Here is a 17452-nt window from a genome sequence, read left to right on the forward strand (position 1 = left end):
ATAAGTAGGTCAATACATCAATAACACATAAAATTAGTATTTGCCTATGGGTTTACTTTCCTATAATAGCACGTCACAATATGTAAATGTGATTATAGCAATTCTATCTATAAGCGCTTCACTATTAAAATATTGGGGAGCAATTTACAGCACAAACAGAGAACCAGAGTTTCTAAATATTTATCCATGCATGTACACATGGGACTTTATCTAGTACAATTTTATATCCCCTGATTCTTTTTCCGCATGTGGATCATGTTAAAATCTCTATGTAGGTATGCCTCTTATGTGGGTCATGTATCTTCATATTAATATATTTTCCTCCCACTGCAGAGAAAAAAAATAATCCCCCAAACATCATGCAATCCCCACTCTATGATGACTCCTATTCCTCTTGAAAAATATCCCTTACTGCCAATCTCGAACTCATCCCAAACCTCTTTACTAAATGAACTCCCAAATAACTCTTTCCAAACCCTTTCCTCATCTATCCATCCGTTATCCTACTCTTCCAACTAACAGGCTCTCTGACTCATTTAAAACCTCTTTTACCACTATGAACTCCTAAATAATCATTTCAAACTCTTCCCTTCTCTGGCCATCCTTTGTCCTATTGGTCCACCTAACAAACAGACTTGCATGTCTACTACTCCCCTCACGCCCAATATCAATTTATATTTCTCCCTACTAATCCACAACTAATCCACCTTTCGGTTCCAGAGCAATATTCTACTCGTTAATAAGCAGCTCAATGTCTTGTCAGCGGTAGAAAGCGCTATATAAATACAATGACAGTCCTTGATTAGCAAGTAGGTATGACTGTTGGCATTGTGCTAATTTGTCACAGCAGTTGTTGAGCTTTCATAGGATGCAACATTTTCATAGTCTAGCATAATGGCTGATATTGAACTCAGAAGAGCATCTGCAAAATAAGGGGTGAATTTGCCGGGGAGCCAATAGATGAGAAGCAAGAAGGTGGCGGATGTTCAGCTTGATGTATCATTTTGCATAGGATCTTCATCAGGGAAGTGATAAAGTTTCACAAAATAGTTACAACATTTTTAGGAGGCAGTGCAATATATATTCACGATTCTAAACTGCAGCCTTCAAGCAGTTTGACCTATGTGTTGCAAAATCATAATTTCTAATTTGAAACCTGTTTTGGATAATGTTTACTGTTTAGTGGTATTTCCTTTCAAGACTTGATTAAATTGATATCCTAATGGTACCTTACATGAATTCTTGTATTTTTGATAAAAACTTTCGTCAAACAGGAAGATGCAGTCTCACTCCTCTGTACTTGGAAATGTTTTACCACACATGATTTTTCGGGATTTAACACTCTTTCCTTTATTCACACAGACCCCTTAGCACCATCTGGTGTCCAGGTGAATAACTTGGGCAGCACGAACAACCTGCATGTATTCTGGGAAGATGTTGAGGGGGAGAGAGACAGCTACCTGGTAATCCTATATGATAGTCCCGCCAACCACATCAAGAAGAGGGCCTCTGTTGGAAGGGGCACACATAACTACACCTTCTCTGGGTTGACATCGGGGAGCAAGTACAGCGTTGAGATTTCTGCCATCGCAGGGCCCTATGCATCTCCAGCAGCGATTGTCTCAGACTGGACATGTAAGTACAGCGCTGCTTTCATTTTTGTTTGTACATTCTGTGCTTGCTGTATTTGATATTGTGTTCCTTTTGCCTGCGTTCTTTTGATCCTATGGCCTGCTATTTTTCGCCAGGAAGTTCTTTAGTCATTGTAAATTTGTCATATATATTTATATTTTTGTTTGTAGATTCTGTGCTTGTTGTGTTTGATATTGTGTTCCTTTTGCCTGCGTTGTTTTGATCCTATGGCCTGCTATTTTTCGCCAGGAAGTTCTTTAGTCATTGTAAATTTGTCATATATATTTATATTTTTGTTTGTACATTCTGTGCTTGTTGTGTTTGATATTGTGTTCCTTTTGCCTGCGTTGTTTTGATTCTATGGCCTGCTATTTTTTTTTGTTCCATTTTTGTAACAGTTCTCTCATGTAACGTAACTGGTTCTATTGTACAGTGCTCTGGCACATTCGGGTAAAGTCCGCGCTTTATAAAAATGCATTAAATAAATACATACAATTTATATTATTATGTATTTATTGATCCCGTAAATTATGAGGCTTTTTTTTTCTTTAAGAGAGTTGCATAATTTTGATTTGTGGCAAATGAAAGTGCTATAGATCAGGGTGAGTGTGTGGGGATGAGAGGCTACTATCCACCGATGAAAGCTACCTGCTCACTCCAGATGCCTCTAGTATTAGACAAGCGGTTCACGCAAAGAAAACCAGATTTGTTTCATGGGAGATTCATGTATTTCATAAAAGTGAATGTGGTTACCCAAACTGTTCACTCTACAGCCCCAAAATACAGAGCGGAGACTAAGCAAAAACCCTGAGATATTTTGTGTACAAAATCGCTACAAAATACTTTGTCAAATACACACATGCAATAGAGAATTTGATTTTTAAACATTAGTTGACAATAATGAAATCCTACTATCAAGTCGTCTTTTCTTTCTCCAGTGAGAGATGGTGTCGATTACCAGTGTTTGTTTCATGTGGAATGTTATTAAATGCCCATTTCCCTAAAATCATTATACCCACATGACATCTTTATCTATTAACTTTTGACTCCTTAAACTTTTAATCCAACGCCGTGGTGTGAGCTGATTTATTTTTATTGAATCAGTAATCTGTGTGAACACTTCACGAGTAATGCCAATTTGGCAGGACAGTGCTTACATTTTCGAGTCCACTGACCACTTCTGTCATTCCGTGCAGGATGAAAGTGTCTTCACCATGAAAGTCAAAATTGGGACCTCTTTCCTTTCTCTAGTAAACCATATGTTCCTGGAAGCCTAAGCATTCAGATGAAACATCCCGGATCTTTGTGAAGCATCCCAGCCTAAAAATAACTGATGGTCAGGCATTCAACAGCAAATTTAGCTAGCTGCAGATTTAAAGTGTTAAGTGGTTTTTCCGTGAAACCTTCTCACTTGCTACAATTAGTTGTTCTATTTTGTTATGTTTAGCCTTTTCAGAACCGTTTGGAATATTTCAACATATTTTCGTGGAGGGATAATTCCGTGGTTAAGCCGGTGGTTTCTTGTGCTGGCGCACCAGAACTTAATTGTCAACATCGGCGCTTATGAGTCTGCCACATGGTGGTGCTGTCTGTCTAATTGACAGATCAGCACAACTACAGTTGTATTTTAATTCAATGTACATTAAAAATGACTAATGCCTGCTGCCCAAGCCATTCTTGCAGCTTTGGGGCCCTGCAATATTCTGTATTCTCACATTGTTAGGAGTGTGATGTCTTGTAGTTGTGTAGGCATTATCATTGGAAGTGCTGGCAGGGGCAATGAGTAGCACAAGTTGCAGTGGGTTTATGATAAGGGCCCTGGAACATTTTCTTGTTAGCAATTAAACACTGGACTATAGTCCTTTCTACTATGAGTCAGTGCATCTTTCACCACTCTGGAAGGGTCTTCAGATGGGCTGTTTTTTAGGTCTCGCCTAGCGTTGCAGCGCATGTGCTGTACGCACTGCAAGGTCTATTGTCGTCGGGTTGCTTTCGGAAATGAGGTCGTAGCTCCGCCCATGCTTTTCATTGTCACACTTCATCCTTTATGGTAAACGCTGGCCTCCGATTGAAAGTGAGGCTTTTTGATGACCGCCGTGTCTCCGTTAGGCCTCGCCCACCCGGACTGGACTCGTCGTCTGTTGCTAGTCATGCTCGCTGCGTCTCTTCACTTTTCCCTTCTCACGAGGCGGTGGGCTGGTCGGCACTTGTTTGCATTAGGCTCCTCGGCTGATCCTCCTGGGCGCTCGTCAGGTGGCTGTCCTCTCCATTGTCTGTCTGTCTTGGCACGCTGCAGGTCCTTTTATTGCTGGGGATAGTGGGCACGTTTCCAGCGGCAGCCTGTAATTATACACACCACAGGTAACCGCTATAAGATCACCACAGTAATCATTTTAGCTGCCTGATCTGATGTTTATGGAAAGACGCTCTCCTTGTGGTCTGCCGAGAGTTACTGTTTTGCATTGTCCTTTCGTTTATTCTTTGATTTATGAAGCATTTTCCAGTTCTATGGACTTGCTAATTCATATGTACATCTATACCTTCCCACTGTTCGATCTTTAGAGTCGAGAAGTGTTTGGGAAATTGTGCTTGGTCTTACACAATCCCACCGCTCTTGTTTTCAATTAAATATACACATTGACAATCTGAATGTGACGTATCTGATCCCTCGCTCAATGAGTGTGATGTGACCCTGTTACTTTAATTTTGCTGTTGGGCTTTCAGACATACGCTAATAGACCACAAATGGTTTCATCTTATACATGTTTGAATGCGCAGACGTCAGCTACAGCTAACTGTCCACCCTATCTGTGTGGAAACTTTATGTGGCTAAAGGGTAAAGTATTGCTGCACCAGTGGTAGTTCCACTTGGATATCTAATGCCCTTTATACCTATATAAGGATTACTGGCCCGTGTAAGAAAAGAGGGCCATTGTGTCTGTTATGGAGCAACCCTAGGGAGATGGTGCCCAATAATGTGTGCTATATTAGTGTTGGAAATTGCTCAATCTTACTAGTTTATTTGTTTTCATTACAACTTCATTGGTCTGCTATCTGAGCTATGTGAGTGTACTGCAGATTAGAGATAGAAACAATGTCCGTCTTTCACACCGAAATGATTGCATTTTAATAAATCTGCTCACCTTTATGATAAATTAAAGCAATCAATGCCTGTCATTTATACCATACCTGCATGGCTAACATTTTCTTTAGTGCAATAAAACCAGCCTTAACGGACCAAGAGAGTTAATAAAAAAAGTATTTTATGACCCAATATTCAATGGTAGAGGTTAAAATGCGGCTTGATGTGACCGGAAGTGGACTTCGGTCGAGAGGGTCAATGGAGCCTCTACAAGAGGGCCAAGGGGGTGATGTTTGGGCAATTAGGCATGACAATGCCTTTTCTTTGTTTTAGAAACGAAAACAAAAATAAAAGACGCTGTTATTTTCAATGTCAATAGCTCAAACTCGGGATATGCGAGACCTATTGCATTGCAAATGCTTGTTATTGTTTAGGCTGAACTAATAACTGAATACACCCAGATTTAAGCCTATATTGCAAGCCCTTCGCAGGCTAATCTGGTCAGGCAGACGTAACCCGTCTGTACCACAATGGAGCCTTCGAAATGCATTCTGCCCTCTCCGTGTAGATGTCCATCACCTACTTCACGAAGATGGAATCTATGATATCAGAGTAAAAGAGAAGCCTTAATCTTGGAATTGATGTTTATGTGGGACGTAAGCATGTCAGAGATTCAGTCTATTAGCTTTAGCTGAGTGAAGGCAGTGCCCATAGACTGTCACCGCCAGAGTCCAGTTTCTTTCTGCTTGTCCAGCTAATAATCTATTTATTTCGAGATCATGAGTGGTTTATAATACCTGCCAGTGATCTCAGAATAATGATTTCAAAGTGCAAATATGGCAGACCGCTTTCACTTTCGAGTGTGCTTGTTAGTGCAGTTATTCTGGCAGGTGACCTTTAGAATGATTGAAATTCACTACTGTGTCCACCTTCGATTCTGCAACTTTGACACAAAATGATTCATCTGTGAAAGGTGAGTTTTGTAATATTCTTTTTTTTATCGCTAATTTCTATAAATATTTACTCTTTTTAAATACTTCCACGAGAGAATTAAGGTCAAAATTGTCACTGGCAGGCGATAGGTTTGTTCACATATTGTTATCACTTAACCTAGATATTTCTCTACTCATACATCATAAGCATATTGCAGCTATATTTGTGGGATATGTTACATGTAACTACTACTTGTATGATAAGAGAAAGACTGTAACGTGTGCCTACGCAAAGGAAATCTTGTATTCCAGTTTAACTTGACAGCACAACTCCACCCTTTCCCAGTGCTCTGCGCCAGTGCTGTTCAGGTCCCCCTGTGGGGGGGTGGGGGGGGGAGGGAAGAGGCACGGATTGTGTTGCTCAGAGCCTGACCTTGAGCCCCATCCGTGCGAATGTAACCTGGTATTTTATAGCCCCTCTAAGACCACCGAGACTGTGCAAAAGTACATTTTCTCAGCCAGAACTGGTGAGGCGTTTATGAATGTGGATGATAACTGCAGTAGCAAACACAAAACGCACCTAAGCCTAGGCGGACTGTATCGAAATATTTTACAACGCAGACACTCCCAAAAGAACAGACAGATCCTGGTGTAATAGGTATGACGTCATACCATCCAAGAACATAAACAGTTTAACTTCAATCTTGATGGGTGATCACACTTGGTCTTTGTGGGGGGAGCAGATACTTTTCATTGCTGAGGGGGGTTCAATGGAGAGAACATTATAGACGCATCGCTGTGGTCCTCATGTCCCCGTGCAGCGTGGGAACTTTAAGGGTAGTGGAGAGAGACAACAGCATGGAGTGTGAAGTGAGGGTTTAGCACTTAAGCACATGGGAAAATAGTGCGGGCTGCAAGATGGAAGTGTTTACTGGACTAGACATTGTATTGGTCTAAAAGGACTAAGAGAGTACAACGTTTCAGACCTCACCAGGCCAGCTAGTCAAGAGGACCGTTGTGGGACCTCTTGCCAGGAGTGGAATCTCTGCCCCTTTGATTAACCACCTCCCAGAAAAAAGTAATTAGAAATCAGAAGCATAATCCTTTGGATAGGAACAAATGTTTTCTCAAAATTCGCTATTAAATGCAGCAGAAGAGGCGGTGCCTTTGCAGCAACAGTGCATTCCTTCCTCGCCCACAGAACAGGAACAACCAGATACCTACAACATAAGCACCATGAGTGCAAGCGTGCATCAAACGCGCGCACACTCACACACACGCACGCACACACTCTCCCTTCCCTGCCGAGCTTGAGGGGTATACTGCCTGCTACTTGGTCAGATAGTCTGCTGTGAGGGATCAAAGAGCCCGGATGTCTGAACCCCTTGATACATTTCAAGACTCAAGGAGCATACAGTCGATATTGGCAAAATCTTAAGAGACAATGCATTCTTTTCCCTACACCTGTGTGTGAGAGGAGTGATAGACTGCTGCCTAGGAGCAGGATTCAAAGATAAAGAGTACCCCACCCCGTCCCTAAAATGGAGAGGAAACGTACAAATCCAAAATGGTGCAATGCCATCACTGCCAATCGATCACTGCCACTCAATCGTTGCCAATCCATGTCAGGTCTACCAAAGTAATCAACCTTGCCGTAGAACCACCAACCAGTGAAAACACTCCTTTTATATAGAGCCTTTTTGGTAAGGGAAAGACCAAATGTGATTACCCATCAAGAATTAGGTTAATCTGTTTATGGTATTGGAAGGCATGACGTCATACCTATTAAACCTGGATCAGTGCTAGCCTGAATCGTTTGAGTATCGGCGTTTTTAAACATATTTTAGTAGTTCAACCAGGACTAGATGCATTCTATGCTTGCTACTGTAGTTAGCAACTTTAATAAATGTCTCGAGTTCTGTTTTATACTGTAATCTACTTTTGCAGAGTCTCTGTGGTAAATGGTGTATTTTTTTATCAATCTGAATAAACTGATCCATAAATGGCTATGGGCATTTAAAGCCAAAAGAGCAGCGAGTTTTACTGATAGCTTTGTGCATCTTCTTTTTGTACAAGCAAGTTGCAAAAGGTTTTAACACCAGACAGAGAGAGACTCACTGCTATTGTGCGAGGAAACTCTTGTTCTGCAATCTACTGCTGTCAGTGGGTTACATTGGAAGAACTAAGGTCCTGCAAGCTTATTGAAGTCTTCACTAGCCATTCATGACCAGTACAATTGTGTTGTGTTTTTGATGCTTATAGAGTTTTTATTTTAATGATTTGATAAATACAATTCAGAGATGCTACGAATTGCTCTGAATGTATGTGCTTTTGTCATTTTGTTCTCTTTCTAGATCCTTTAGCGCCACGCAAAGTGAGTGCCACGAACAAGGCTAACTCCTATAGGCTGCAAGCATTGTGGGATCACGCTGCAGGCGAGCGAGATGCATATGTCGCATTACTCTACGATGCAAGATCGGGTACCATTTCAAGAAAAGCAACTCTTGGGAAACATTCCAGAGATTTCCTCTTCTCCAGACTGACTCCTGGAAACAAGTATAACATTGAGTTAGCGGCAAAGGCTGGACCCTACTCTACATCGGCAGAAAACGTCACCGACTGGACTTGTGAGTCCTTGTATGTTATAGATTGGGCTTCCATGCACTGAAGCTCCTTTGGGTGGTAATGGACGTGCGTTGGTCTAATGATTGTCTGTGCATCGAATACCTTGAGGCTTATGCTTGGTGCGATGAGACCGAGTGTGACATAATATAATATACAGGAAGGAGGATAACCTCACGTATAGCACTGGGTTTCCCAGCCCTTTCCAGGGCCCCAGAGAGTGATATGGCCCATGTTACTCTTTGGGTGACCTTTGAGTATACTGTGGTCTACAGCCTCTCTGGAAGAGGCTTGGCATGTTTGCCTCTTGCAAAAGTCGCATCTTCACTAAGGGAAAAGAGCTTGGTCTGTACTACTGAAGAAGCTCCATTCATCAGACTATAAGCATTGCGGTGCAGGTCATAGCTAAATCCAGCGCTCCCTGAGCTCACTGGAAGAGGCCATGATGAGAAGAATTCATGCTTTAATAACAGCCTGTCGGAATTTGTATTTACCATTCATCTTCCATTGATTCTTCATTTACTCTATGTGACCTCTGCTATCAACTATTACACTAACATTCCCTTTCACTCATTCCATGGTGTACACCTTAAAAGCTAAACCCTTATAGTTGTACATGCCGTGAGAAGGGAATCCATCTCACACCGTGACCTACGGCATGTGGGTGTTTCAGCTGTGTCCGGTGCTCCGAACGGAGGCAGTAAGGGTGCTTGCTATCCATTTCTGGCAGCGCGTAAGTGAGAGCAAGAGTGGGTTATGAACGGCTCATCACTGTCATTGCTCATTTGATGTGTGCTTGCGAACTAACAACTCAACCAAAGAGACACAACAAGTAGCTACCACTACTACAGTTCTAATTTCTGGCAGTAAGTCTGTGGCTCTGCCACTCACCATGATCCCTCACACCAACTGAATGCCACTTAATAAAATGTATGGGATAGTAAACTCTAAACTAGCTAATGGGAACATTTCTTGACGATTTGGGGACATGTTTGAATAACAGCATGTAGACGTTGTTAAGCTGATTATGTGGTGATCGTTATATGGTTAATATTCCTATCTTGATCAATTACCAGTGGTTGTTTGGTATGAGCAATCAGAACGATTGTTAAGTGAATTAAATGAAAATAATGGAATAATTGGTCACGTGATGAATACATATTGTTCCAGACCAATATTCTGTGCTAACTTTGCCAGCAAATAATCATTTGTTTTTGCATTCTTAAATGATCTTGACGTAGCTTATCTGATTGTTTAGCCCCACTTCTCAGTACATTTCTCTGAAGCCCAGATCTTTCAACGTGATGCAAAATAGTGATGTGAGCTGTTGTGACCTCTCCCAAAGCAAAAGTTGCCCAGCCCACCATCGCATAATATCTGACTTCCCCTTCTGAATATATTAGAACCAGTTTTATCAGGGTTGCCCAGAAGTGCAAGATGATTGTGCGATACTCTATTTTGTGTGCATGCTAGATTCCACTTTAGTAATGTGACGCTGAATGACCTCTTGCCTTTTGAGTGTGCTGCAGACCCGTCTTGGTAGAATGCAAGGCCTGTGATGGGAACCTGTTTCACCTTTAACTATGTGTGACAGAACGCTATGGAAGACATTGTCCACACTTCTAAAGTGAGATTATTTGATCTCACTCACTGTGCCCCTGGTCCATGCCTCCCTTCATCAGGTAGCGCTGCCTCGCGCTGAGTGGTTGTCTTATCGTATCTTACCTTGCAAACTCGAGCAGCACATTATGTGAATAGTGATAAAATCTACTTTTGGTCCATATGTTGTATTTCTGTGTTTGCAGAAAAGCCTATGTATGACATTGAAGCAACAAAGTGTATGTTATCAGAATGCAAAACGTTGAGTTTAGTTAGTAAACGTATTGTGTGATGTAATATGAATTTGAGAACGTTGGGCAAATACTAAGCAGCCGAACTTTGTTAACCCCTGGTAGACATTCACAGTGGGACCCTGCATGACCTTCGCCGGTGCACAACGTAGGATAGGTAGATCCTTCCAGCAGGCCTGCTGTCATCTTGCCTGATGTCTTCTTTTTGTCCTCCAGACCCGCTGGCACCACAGAATGTATCTGTCGTGATAGAAGAGAACAACACGGTGCTGGTACTATCATGGAGCAGGTCTGGCGGGATCCTGGATCACTACAATGCCTGGCTTTTGGATCTCTGGGATCAGACCGCAACGAAGAACCAGACGCTAGGCAAAGAAGAATCCCAGCATGCCTTTCAAGGTCTGGTCCCGGGCAGAAATTATTCTGTGTCAGTTAGTTCTGTGGTGGGACCTTACCACAACTCTTCAAGGCGTTCCTTGGTGCCAGTCGGTAAGTGCATGCTTCACGGCATAGAGACAGAATGAGCTGCGTGATGGCTGTTTTTTGACTCACTTGAACATGAATTGCTTGTTAGGTCTAAAACCAGTTAATTTGCTTGAATAAAGGACAATATGTGTCTGCCATTCAATTTAAATTAAATGATGTATAGGGAGAGCATTTAAAGATGTATGGAGGAAAATAAGGAAGGATAAAGGGGAAGGGAAGGGAGAGATTCTCCTTTGAGGTGGCAGGCATCCATTTCTTTAGAATAGTTGAGAGTTTGTTTCCCTTTGCCTCAGCTGCACAGGCAGTGACATAAGGGGTGCCCAAGGTTCCGCCTTGAGACCAGCATTATTCATTGTTCTTCTGAGGCTATTGCCCAAACTCATGTTATATTAGCTGGAGTTTTCACATATGCGGATGATCCACTGAGATTTTGGCTTATTGAATCATCTTATCTGAACTCGGCCAACTGCTTATAGTCTTGTCTTGTTGCCATTTTCTGCTGGATACAGCAACTTATTTTGAAACTTATAGTGAGAAAGAGAGAAGTTCTCGACTATGACAACAAATCTCTTTGGACTTATTGGGATCCCGTTTGTCATTGTACCTTGTGGTAAGGAACGGGGGACACTTATTAATGAAGACTTGTCTCTTGCCACCCACATGGGTCCATCACTACATCCTTCCACTGTAGACAGAATTGGCAATCCTATATTTGCGGTCTTATGTGCAGTGTTATGATGTGGCTAGAGTCACTGTATCATGTAGGCTACACCACTGAAAAAGTATACGTTGTATATTGATAGATGGTACATTGCAATGCCCATTGTCTCTACCATTAAAAACCAGAAACACCTTTTCCATGCCCTTGCTTGCGTACATTAGTTGTCTGTAGGACTGCATATTACATTTAAATGTTTTGTACCTGATGCATAGGAAGTCAAAACAGTATTCTGCAGGCTGAAGCTTTCGCAATACACTGCAATTGGCAATTGTTCAGGCTAGCTGCAATACTTTGCACAACCAGTACATAGCAAAGTAAGCTCACCCTTAAATTGGCGCAGCCGTTTGCTTAGATTCAAATGAGCTGTTGCTCCTAACGCAAGTGGCAAGTTGTTGATCTTTGGATCTGTGACGAATGGTCAGTCATCTGGATTTTTTTAAAGAGTTGAAGACTTTGCTGTTAGCAGGTTGTCCCTTGTGGTCAAGAAGCAGTCAATCACTCTTCAGTGGATAATTATTCCATGTGGTAAAGAAGCGCTTTTCAATTGGTCGTTTAAAGCCATATGTAAGTGTAAGAAGCAAGTGCTATGTCTTTCCCACGGTCTGCAGTAAGGTGAAAGAAGTTAATAATTTAGGGACGTTTGAGATTTTTTTGCGGAGTGAAAAGCCAGTTGAATGGGACCGGCTGTAACTCTATTGAGATGTGTTAAGACAATGTTGTGGAAATGGCCGAGACTCCATGAAAGTGCATGGTGCTAATGGTTCTTCAATGTTCTACATGATGTCTGTCAAGTGTGACATAAATTAGACTTATCTATTTGTTTGAGGTTAGAAACCAGGAAGTAAAGAAGCACCATTATAAGATCCTAAACCCATTTATGTGGGCAATCATTTACTGTATCTTATTTTATTTTTAAAATATATCTGTGTGTAAGATATAAGAAACAGTAAGCAGGCGGCATTACAATCTCCGGTGAGTAATTGCAGCATATCTGCATATACAAGATTTTGCCAGAGTCATGGCCAATGGATGTAGTGGCTTCAAACACTGAGAACTTTACAAGAGCCAGTGTCTGGTGCGACATTTATCACACCCAAAGACGTCTGATTCCAAAGGAGTCAGAATTCGTCAAGTACAATAAATAGACTTATTTCAAGTTTTTCCTAAGAATGGAGCATAACAAATGTATGTTTGTGTTTGGTGCACCAAAATAGACATGACCTGGTATTTTGTCTTGTTAAATAACAGCAGGTTTGGCTTGCTGAAATTTAACAGGATTTGCTGTAATTTCGTAGTGTGATAAACACCTAACTTTTAATTCTGATCCCTGAGCAAACATGGGTGTGCACAGAAATTGGGATCATAGTATGTGTTTTCTGGTTTTGGAACCTTGTTTAACATGCATCTAATTTTTCAGAGCCGAACCCTGTAACGTCACCACTCTGCTGGTCCAATGAAACGGGGCTGTACCTGAACTGGTCTCAACCACGGGAAGATACAGACTCCTGCTGGCTGGAGGTCGAGAAGCTGTCCGAAAGGATCCGCATACCTGTCCTGAGTATGATGACCATGGAGAGGGAGGCGAGCATGCGGAACTTGGCGCCAAACACCTCCTACCAGATTGGACTAACTCTTCTCGGAAGCAATGGCATGAGAAGCCGGACCGTGACCCTTCTGTGCAACACTTCCCCGGAAGGTACGAGCAGGGCGTATTGATGAGTTTCCAATGGGTTATTTGGCTGAAAGCTCAGGTCACTTTCATTTAGATACCATTCGATAGGATGGTAAATGAAGCTCGGGCACCAACTCATTAGTGTATAACGATTTCTTTCCTTGAGGTAGTAACAATTTCTTTTTCAAACTTTACCTCTTAAACCATGAAAATATGAATATAGCTTCTCACAATTTTGATCAATCTTGCATTTGCCTGCCGCACAAATGGGACATGTTCCTCTTCTTCTTGTTCATTACCTGCTCCTCAGGGACAGTTCTGCCCAATCATATCTTATTGTCCAAATGGAAATCATATGATCAACAGAATTTCTCCTTGACTTTTTCTTTCTCTTCTCCTGCCACCAGCAATATTTCTCCCAGAAGATGCATAATTCTGTCACCTATGGTCTGTTGTAAGGTATATTCAGATGAGAAAGTGTCCCATATCCCATCTTCTTGCAAAAAGTCATTACACTTTTTAACTTTCTGCCTGCCCCTTCAAATGCTGAGCCCTTACTAATGCCATTCTTAACTCGTATTGGTATACATTCCAAATGATTCTCTGCCCATTAAAAATTGAATGGCCACAAATCCATATTTTCAAGAGCTTTCTGTAACTCTTAAAAGAACAAAGCAGAGCAAGTCAATGCTGTTCTTTCCTGCCATTCCATACACTGCAAACTTTCACACACACATGACCTTTAAATGTTCAACTTCATCTGCCTAGTCTCTCACATCTTTCCTCGTCACAACAATTCTCATGGCTTACGTGGTCATCCCAATCCATAGGGAATGGGTGTCCTAGCTTTCCAAAGGCAACTTGTATCTTAAGAAGCACTTCCTCAGAACTACTAGCACCTGCCACCCTTGCACCCTGCTTCCATCTGCATGCTTCCATCTGCATGTGTGACCAAACTACCCATTAACTCATTATACAGACTTAAAGCGGCCCTAGGGCATCACGCACACCATCTAACCACCGCTGTCCCCAAACATCTGCCTTGCTCTTTCCTATCCAGAATATAACTAATCCACTTCTTCATAAAATAAAGCCTCTCCACTCAAACCACCTACTGGCTCTGCAATCAAAACACCCCAAATACCATTGTCACAAATCAAGCCCTATTCAAAACTCCTTCCCATCCTGAATAACAAGATCTCTCCAAACAACCTTCCAAGCTTTTGAAAATCAGCAATTTCACTTTCCTGCTAGAGTGGAGGTAGCTATTGATTTTGCAATCAACTATTAAACATATAGATTCCATGTAACCCCTTTCCATACCTTTTCCTTAATTGATGTTGACTTAGCAACCCTTGGGTCAAATTCCCTACATAGAGTTTTGAAGGGTTTCATGTGGAGGGAAAGATTGAGGCCTCCAACAATGGTTTCTTGGTTAGCTACAATGTGTTTTCGGGCACTCAAGTGTATCTCTTTTCTCTCCAGCCCAAACCACAGAACCTTCTGCACTGGGAACAAGATAACACATCAACTATTTTGTTAGACGCTCCTGGTATGTGGAATGCTCAAAACAATATTACAATAGTCAGATCCAAGCATTTAAAAAGCATAGCTTGCAGCAAACAGTTTCACCACCAGTCTTTTACTGCTGCATATTTGCAGTGTGCACAATTGTTGCATTATCGAAGCAAACCTCATTTTTGAGTTGCTCAAAGCAGCAGCCCATATAGTTACATCCAACAAAACGGGGGAGAATTACAGAAGAGCAGTACTCTGATTTCCTGCTATTTAATTGTTGGGCGATCTCTTTTGGCACCATTCCCCTTCCCAATGCACAATGAAACCCAATGACCCATCAGCATATGGGCATATTTCACATTGCTTGTGCCTTGCTTTTTTGTCCTGCTACGTACATTTTCCATTAAAAGCACACACGTATGTGTCCCAAATGTTCAAATCATCTCAAACACCATTGCTTAAACACACTCTTTCATCAGGCAATTTTTCTCTGCATGCGAATGTATGGCCAGACATATGTACATTACTCTGCAGACCACTAATATTTTACAGTAAAAATTATAGTGTGCAATTGCAGCACTTTTCCAGCTCTCACTTTCATAAATCTGTTCATGCCATGCACAAGCTCTCTTAAGCCTTCCAGTTTCTTACCAGGCAAACTTTTTCATAACTTCTGAATCCAACTCAAATCCTTGTCAAACCAGCACCATAATTGTTTTTTTCAGTCTTTTCTCCTACCAACGAGAGCCCCAAGTATTTAACTGTCAACAAGAAATTATTGAAAATCATGACTTACTCATTCTGTCCATCTCCAACTCCCATGAAGAAGAAATCAACTAAATAATTCAAAACATTGGCACATCCTGACCTCCATCTCACCTCCCAGTCAAGGAAAAAGCTGAACTCCTCAAATATAGTGCAGGAAACCGCACACACCAGTGTTGTAGTAAAATGTCAACAAAAATGTTGCTGCCATTTTGTATCCTCTTTAGAAGAAAGGCATTGGGGTGTACCAGCAACACATGAGATGCTGATTTTTAATATCGGATTTGGCCCTCTCAGCTCCTCTGCCACAATCCTGCACCCAGGACTGGACTGAGAACCCAAATCAGCCCTGGCGATTTTGTCAGGCCAGCTCCCCGTGGGATTAAGTAAGTGTGCATTACTGCTTTTGTTACTGGTGGCCGATATTGCAGCACTGTTTCAAAACCGCCCCCCTGTAACAAAACCAGCCCCCACCACTGAGAAACCTGCCCTTACCCTTCCAGCTTCCCAAGAAAACACCCGATGTCCGCTACCGCCAGTCTTGCCCTGCCTTCACCATCTTTGTTCACACAGTAGTACACCACAGTGCAGGTCTCCCTCTTGATGAAATAAATCAACAAACCCCCTTCTGGTCTAATGAACTATGGGTGAGTCGGTATTATGTATAATTACCTGGCCAAATCCTTTGTACAAGACATCAAATGGGAACTTAAAGTGTTTGTGCATCCCATAAATTTATGCTCTGTGACCACTAAATTTCAGTACTATGCACCACTTTGTCAACCACTGTAGATATAGCTGGTGAATCTGATGCTATTGTATCTTCATTCTTCTATGTAGTGACTTTGCCATCACCGTGCATGAACTCTCCCCCGGGAAAGCGACTTGCGTCCATTTATCGATGCCAACCCTAATCAAATCTGCTGCACCCTCATCAAAAACCTCAAGTACATAATTCCTCTTCACCAACACACGTCCTTCCTGCTTTAAGATACATTTTCTCAAATTATTATTTTCTCTTAATTGCTGAATTCAAGAAAACTTGCCTAATCCCTCTTCCAACAAACTCTCAATCTCTCGCCCCTGAAAGATTGTCATGCATGCCTTTTGCACCAATGAAATTTATTGATGCCTCTATGACATTTTTGCCTCCATCTCTTCCAAACATTGTTCTCTTTCTCCCTTATCTTGTATTTGTACCAGCCCAATGTCTCTTACTGCCCTTGGGGGGGTCTTCATCCTTGTTTCATCCGGGGTTCGCCCTGCCATCTCATCCTGTTGGGCTCTCCACCGCTGCTCCAATGACCATTCCCGCTCTGTATTCCTTGCTATCCATGCATGTGCTTTTGACCTCTGGAAACACGTCATATCCTCTTTGTCAGTGTCACTCTACTATGGCTTCCTTTCTATTTTTGAAAAACCGTAGCAGCCCTTCTCCGACCTTGCCCTCCAATGCATTGTGCCCTGTGGTAAGCTCCATTCTCCCTCCTGATCTTTATGCATAAAAACTCCCCCTTCACCGTGACCTCTTAGTGGTTTTGTATGGGCAGAACCATCCAAGGAGTATGGAAGAGGATCTGTGAGCACACATCTAAAATCTGATGTAAAACACTGGTCGCTCTCCTTATTCAGCACTTTGTACAACATGGAAGAACAGCCACAATTTTTATCTTTGATGTAGTCAAGCAAAATCCAAGAGGTGCAATCGTCTATAACGCCTTTCTTCAAAAAGAAGCCATACTAGTTCTGAAGTTCAACACTGCGCTCAACGGTCTGAATGTAGCATTGGAATTACCAATATATTTATTAAAGCCTGCAGCATCTTCAATATACCTTCGACGTTTCCATTTAGGTTGCGTAGACATACTCCCAACCTGTCCGAACCCATCATCGACAATGCATTTCATTCTATTCAGTCTGGAGAAGGAAAAAACATCTTTTCTTCTAGCATGGGTCTGTTTTCCTTCAATTTAATCAGTTTAGAGTAATAGAATCTATACAATCTCAAACTAATTCCATTCAGTCTGTATAAATACAAACAGGTATTGTCCCTTAGATCTTCTGAAAGATCCAAGAACCCCAACTTTTTTTTTTTTTTACAGGTCAATCTGCCTTTTTTAAATTGTGATTATAAACAAAATAAAGCTGTCTCGATAACAATGTGAGGTCATT

General features: G+C 41.7%; 1 protein-coding gene across 2 annotated transcripts in view; it reads left to right on the forward strand.

Annotated features, from left to right (window-relative positions):
* The window catches only part of LOC144755356 (receptor-type tyrosine-protein phosphatase V-like), a 704907-nt gene that overhangs the window by 500129 nt on the left and 187326 nt on the right, over positions 1-17452 (forward strand). For both annotated transcript variants that reach the window (XM_078644168.1, XM_078644167.1), the window contains 4 exons: positions 1363-1635; positions 8001-8273; positions 10335-10607; positions 12743-13021. In XM_078644168.1, coding sequence (XP_078500294.1) covers positions 1363-1635; positions 8001-8273; positions 10335-10607; positions 12743-13021 — 1098 coding nt within the window. The remainder of the gene's footprint in view (positions 1-1362; positions 1636-8000; positions 8274-10334; positions 10608-12742; positions 13022-17452) is intronic.

Source organism: Lissotriton helveticus, chromosome 5_1 (assembly GCF_964261635.1).
Source record: "Lissotriton helveticus chromosome 5_1, aLisHel1.1, whole genome shotgun sequence".
Classification (NCBI taxonomy): Eukaryota; Metazoa; Chordata; class Amphibia; order Caudata; family Salamandridae; genus Lissotriton; species Lissotriton helveticus.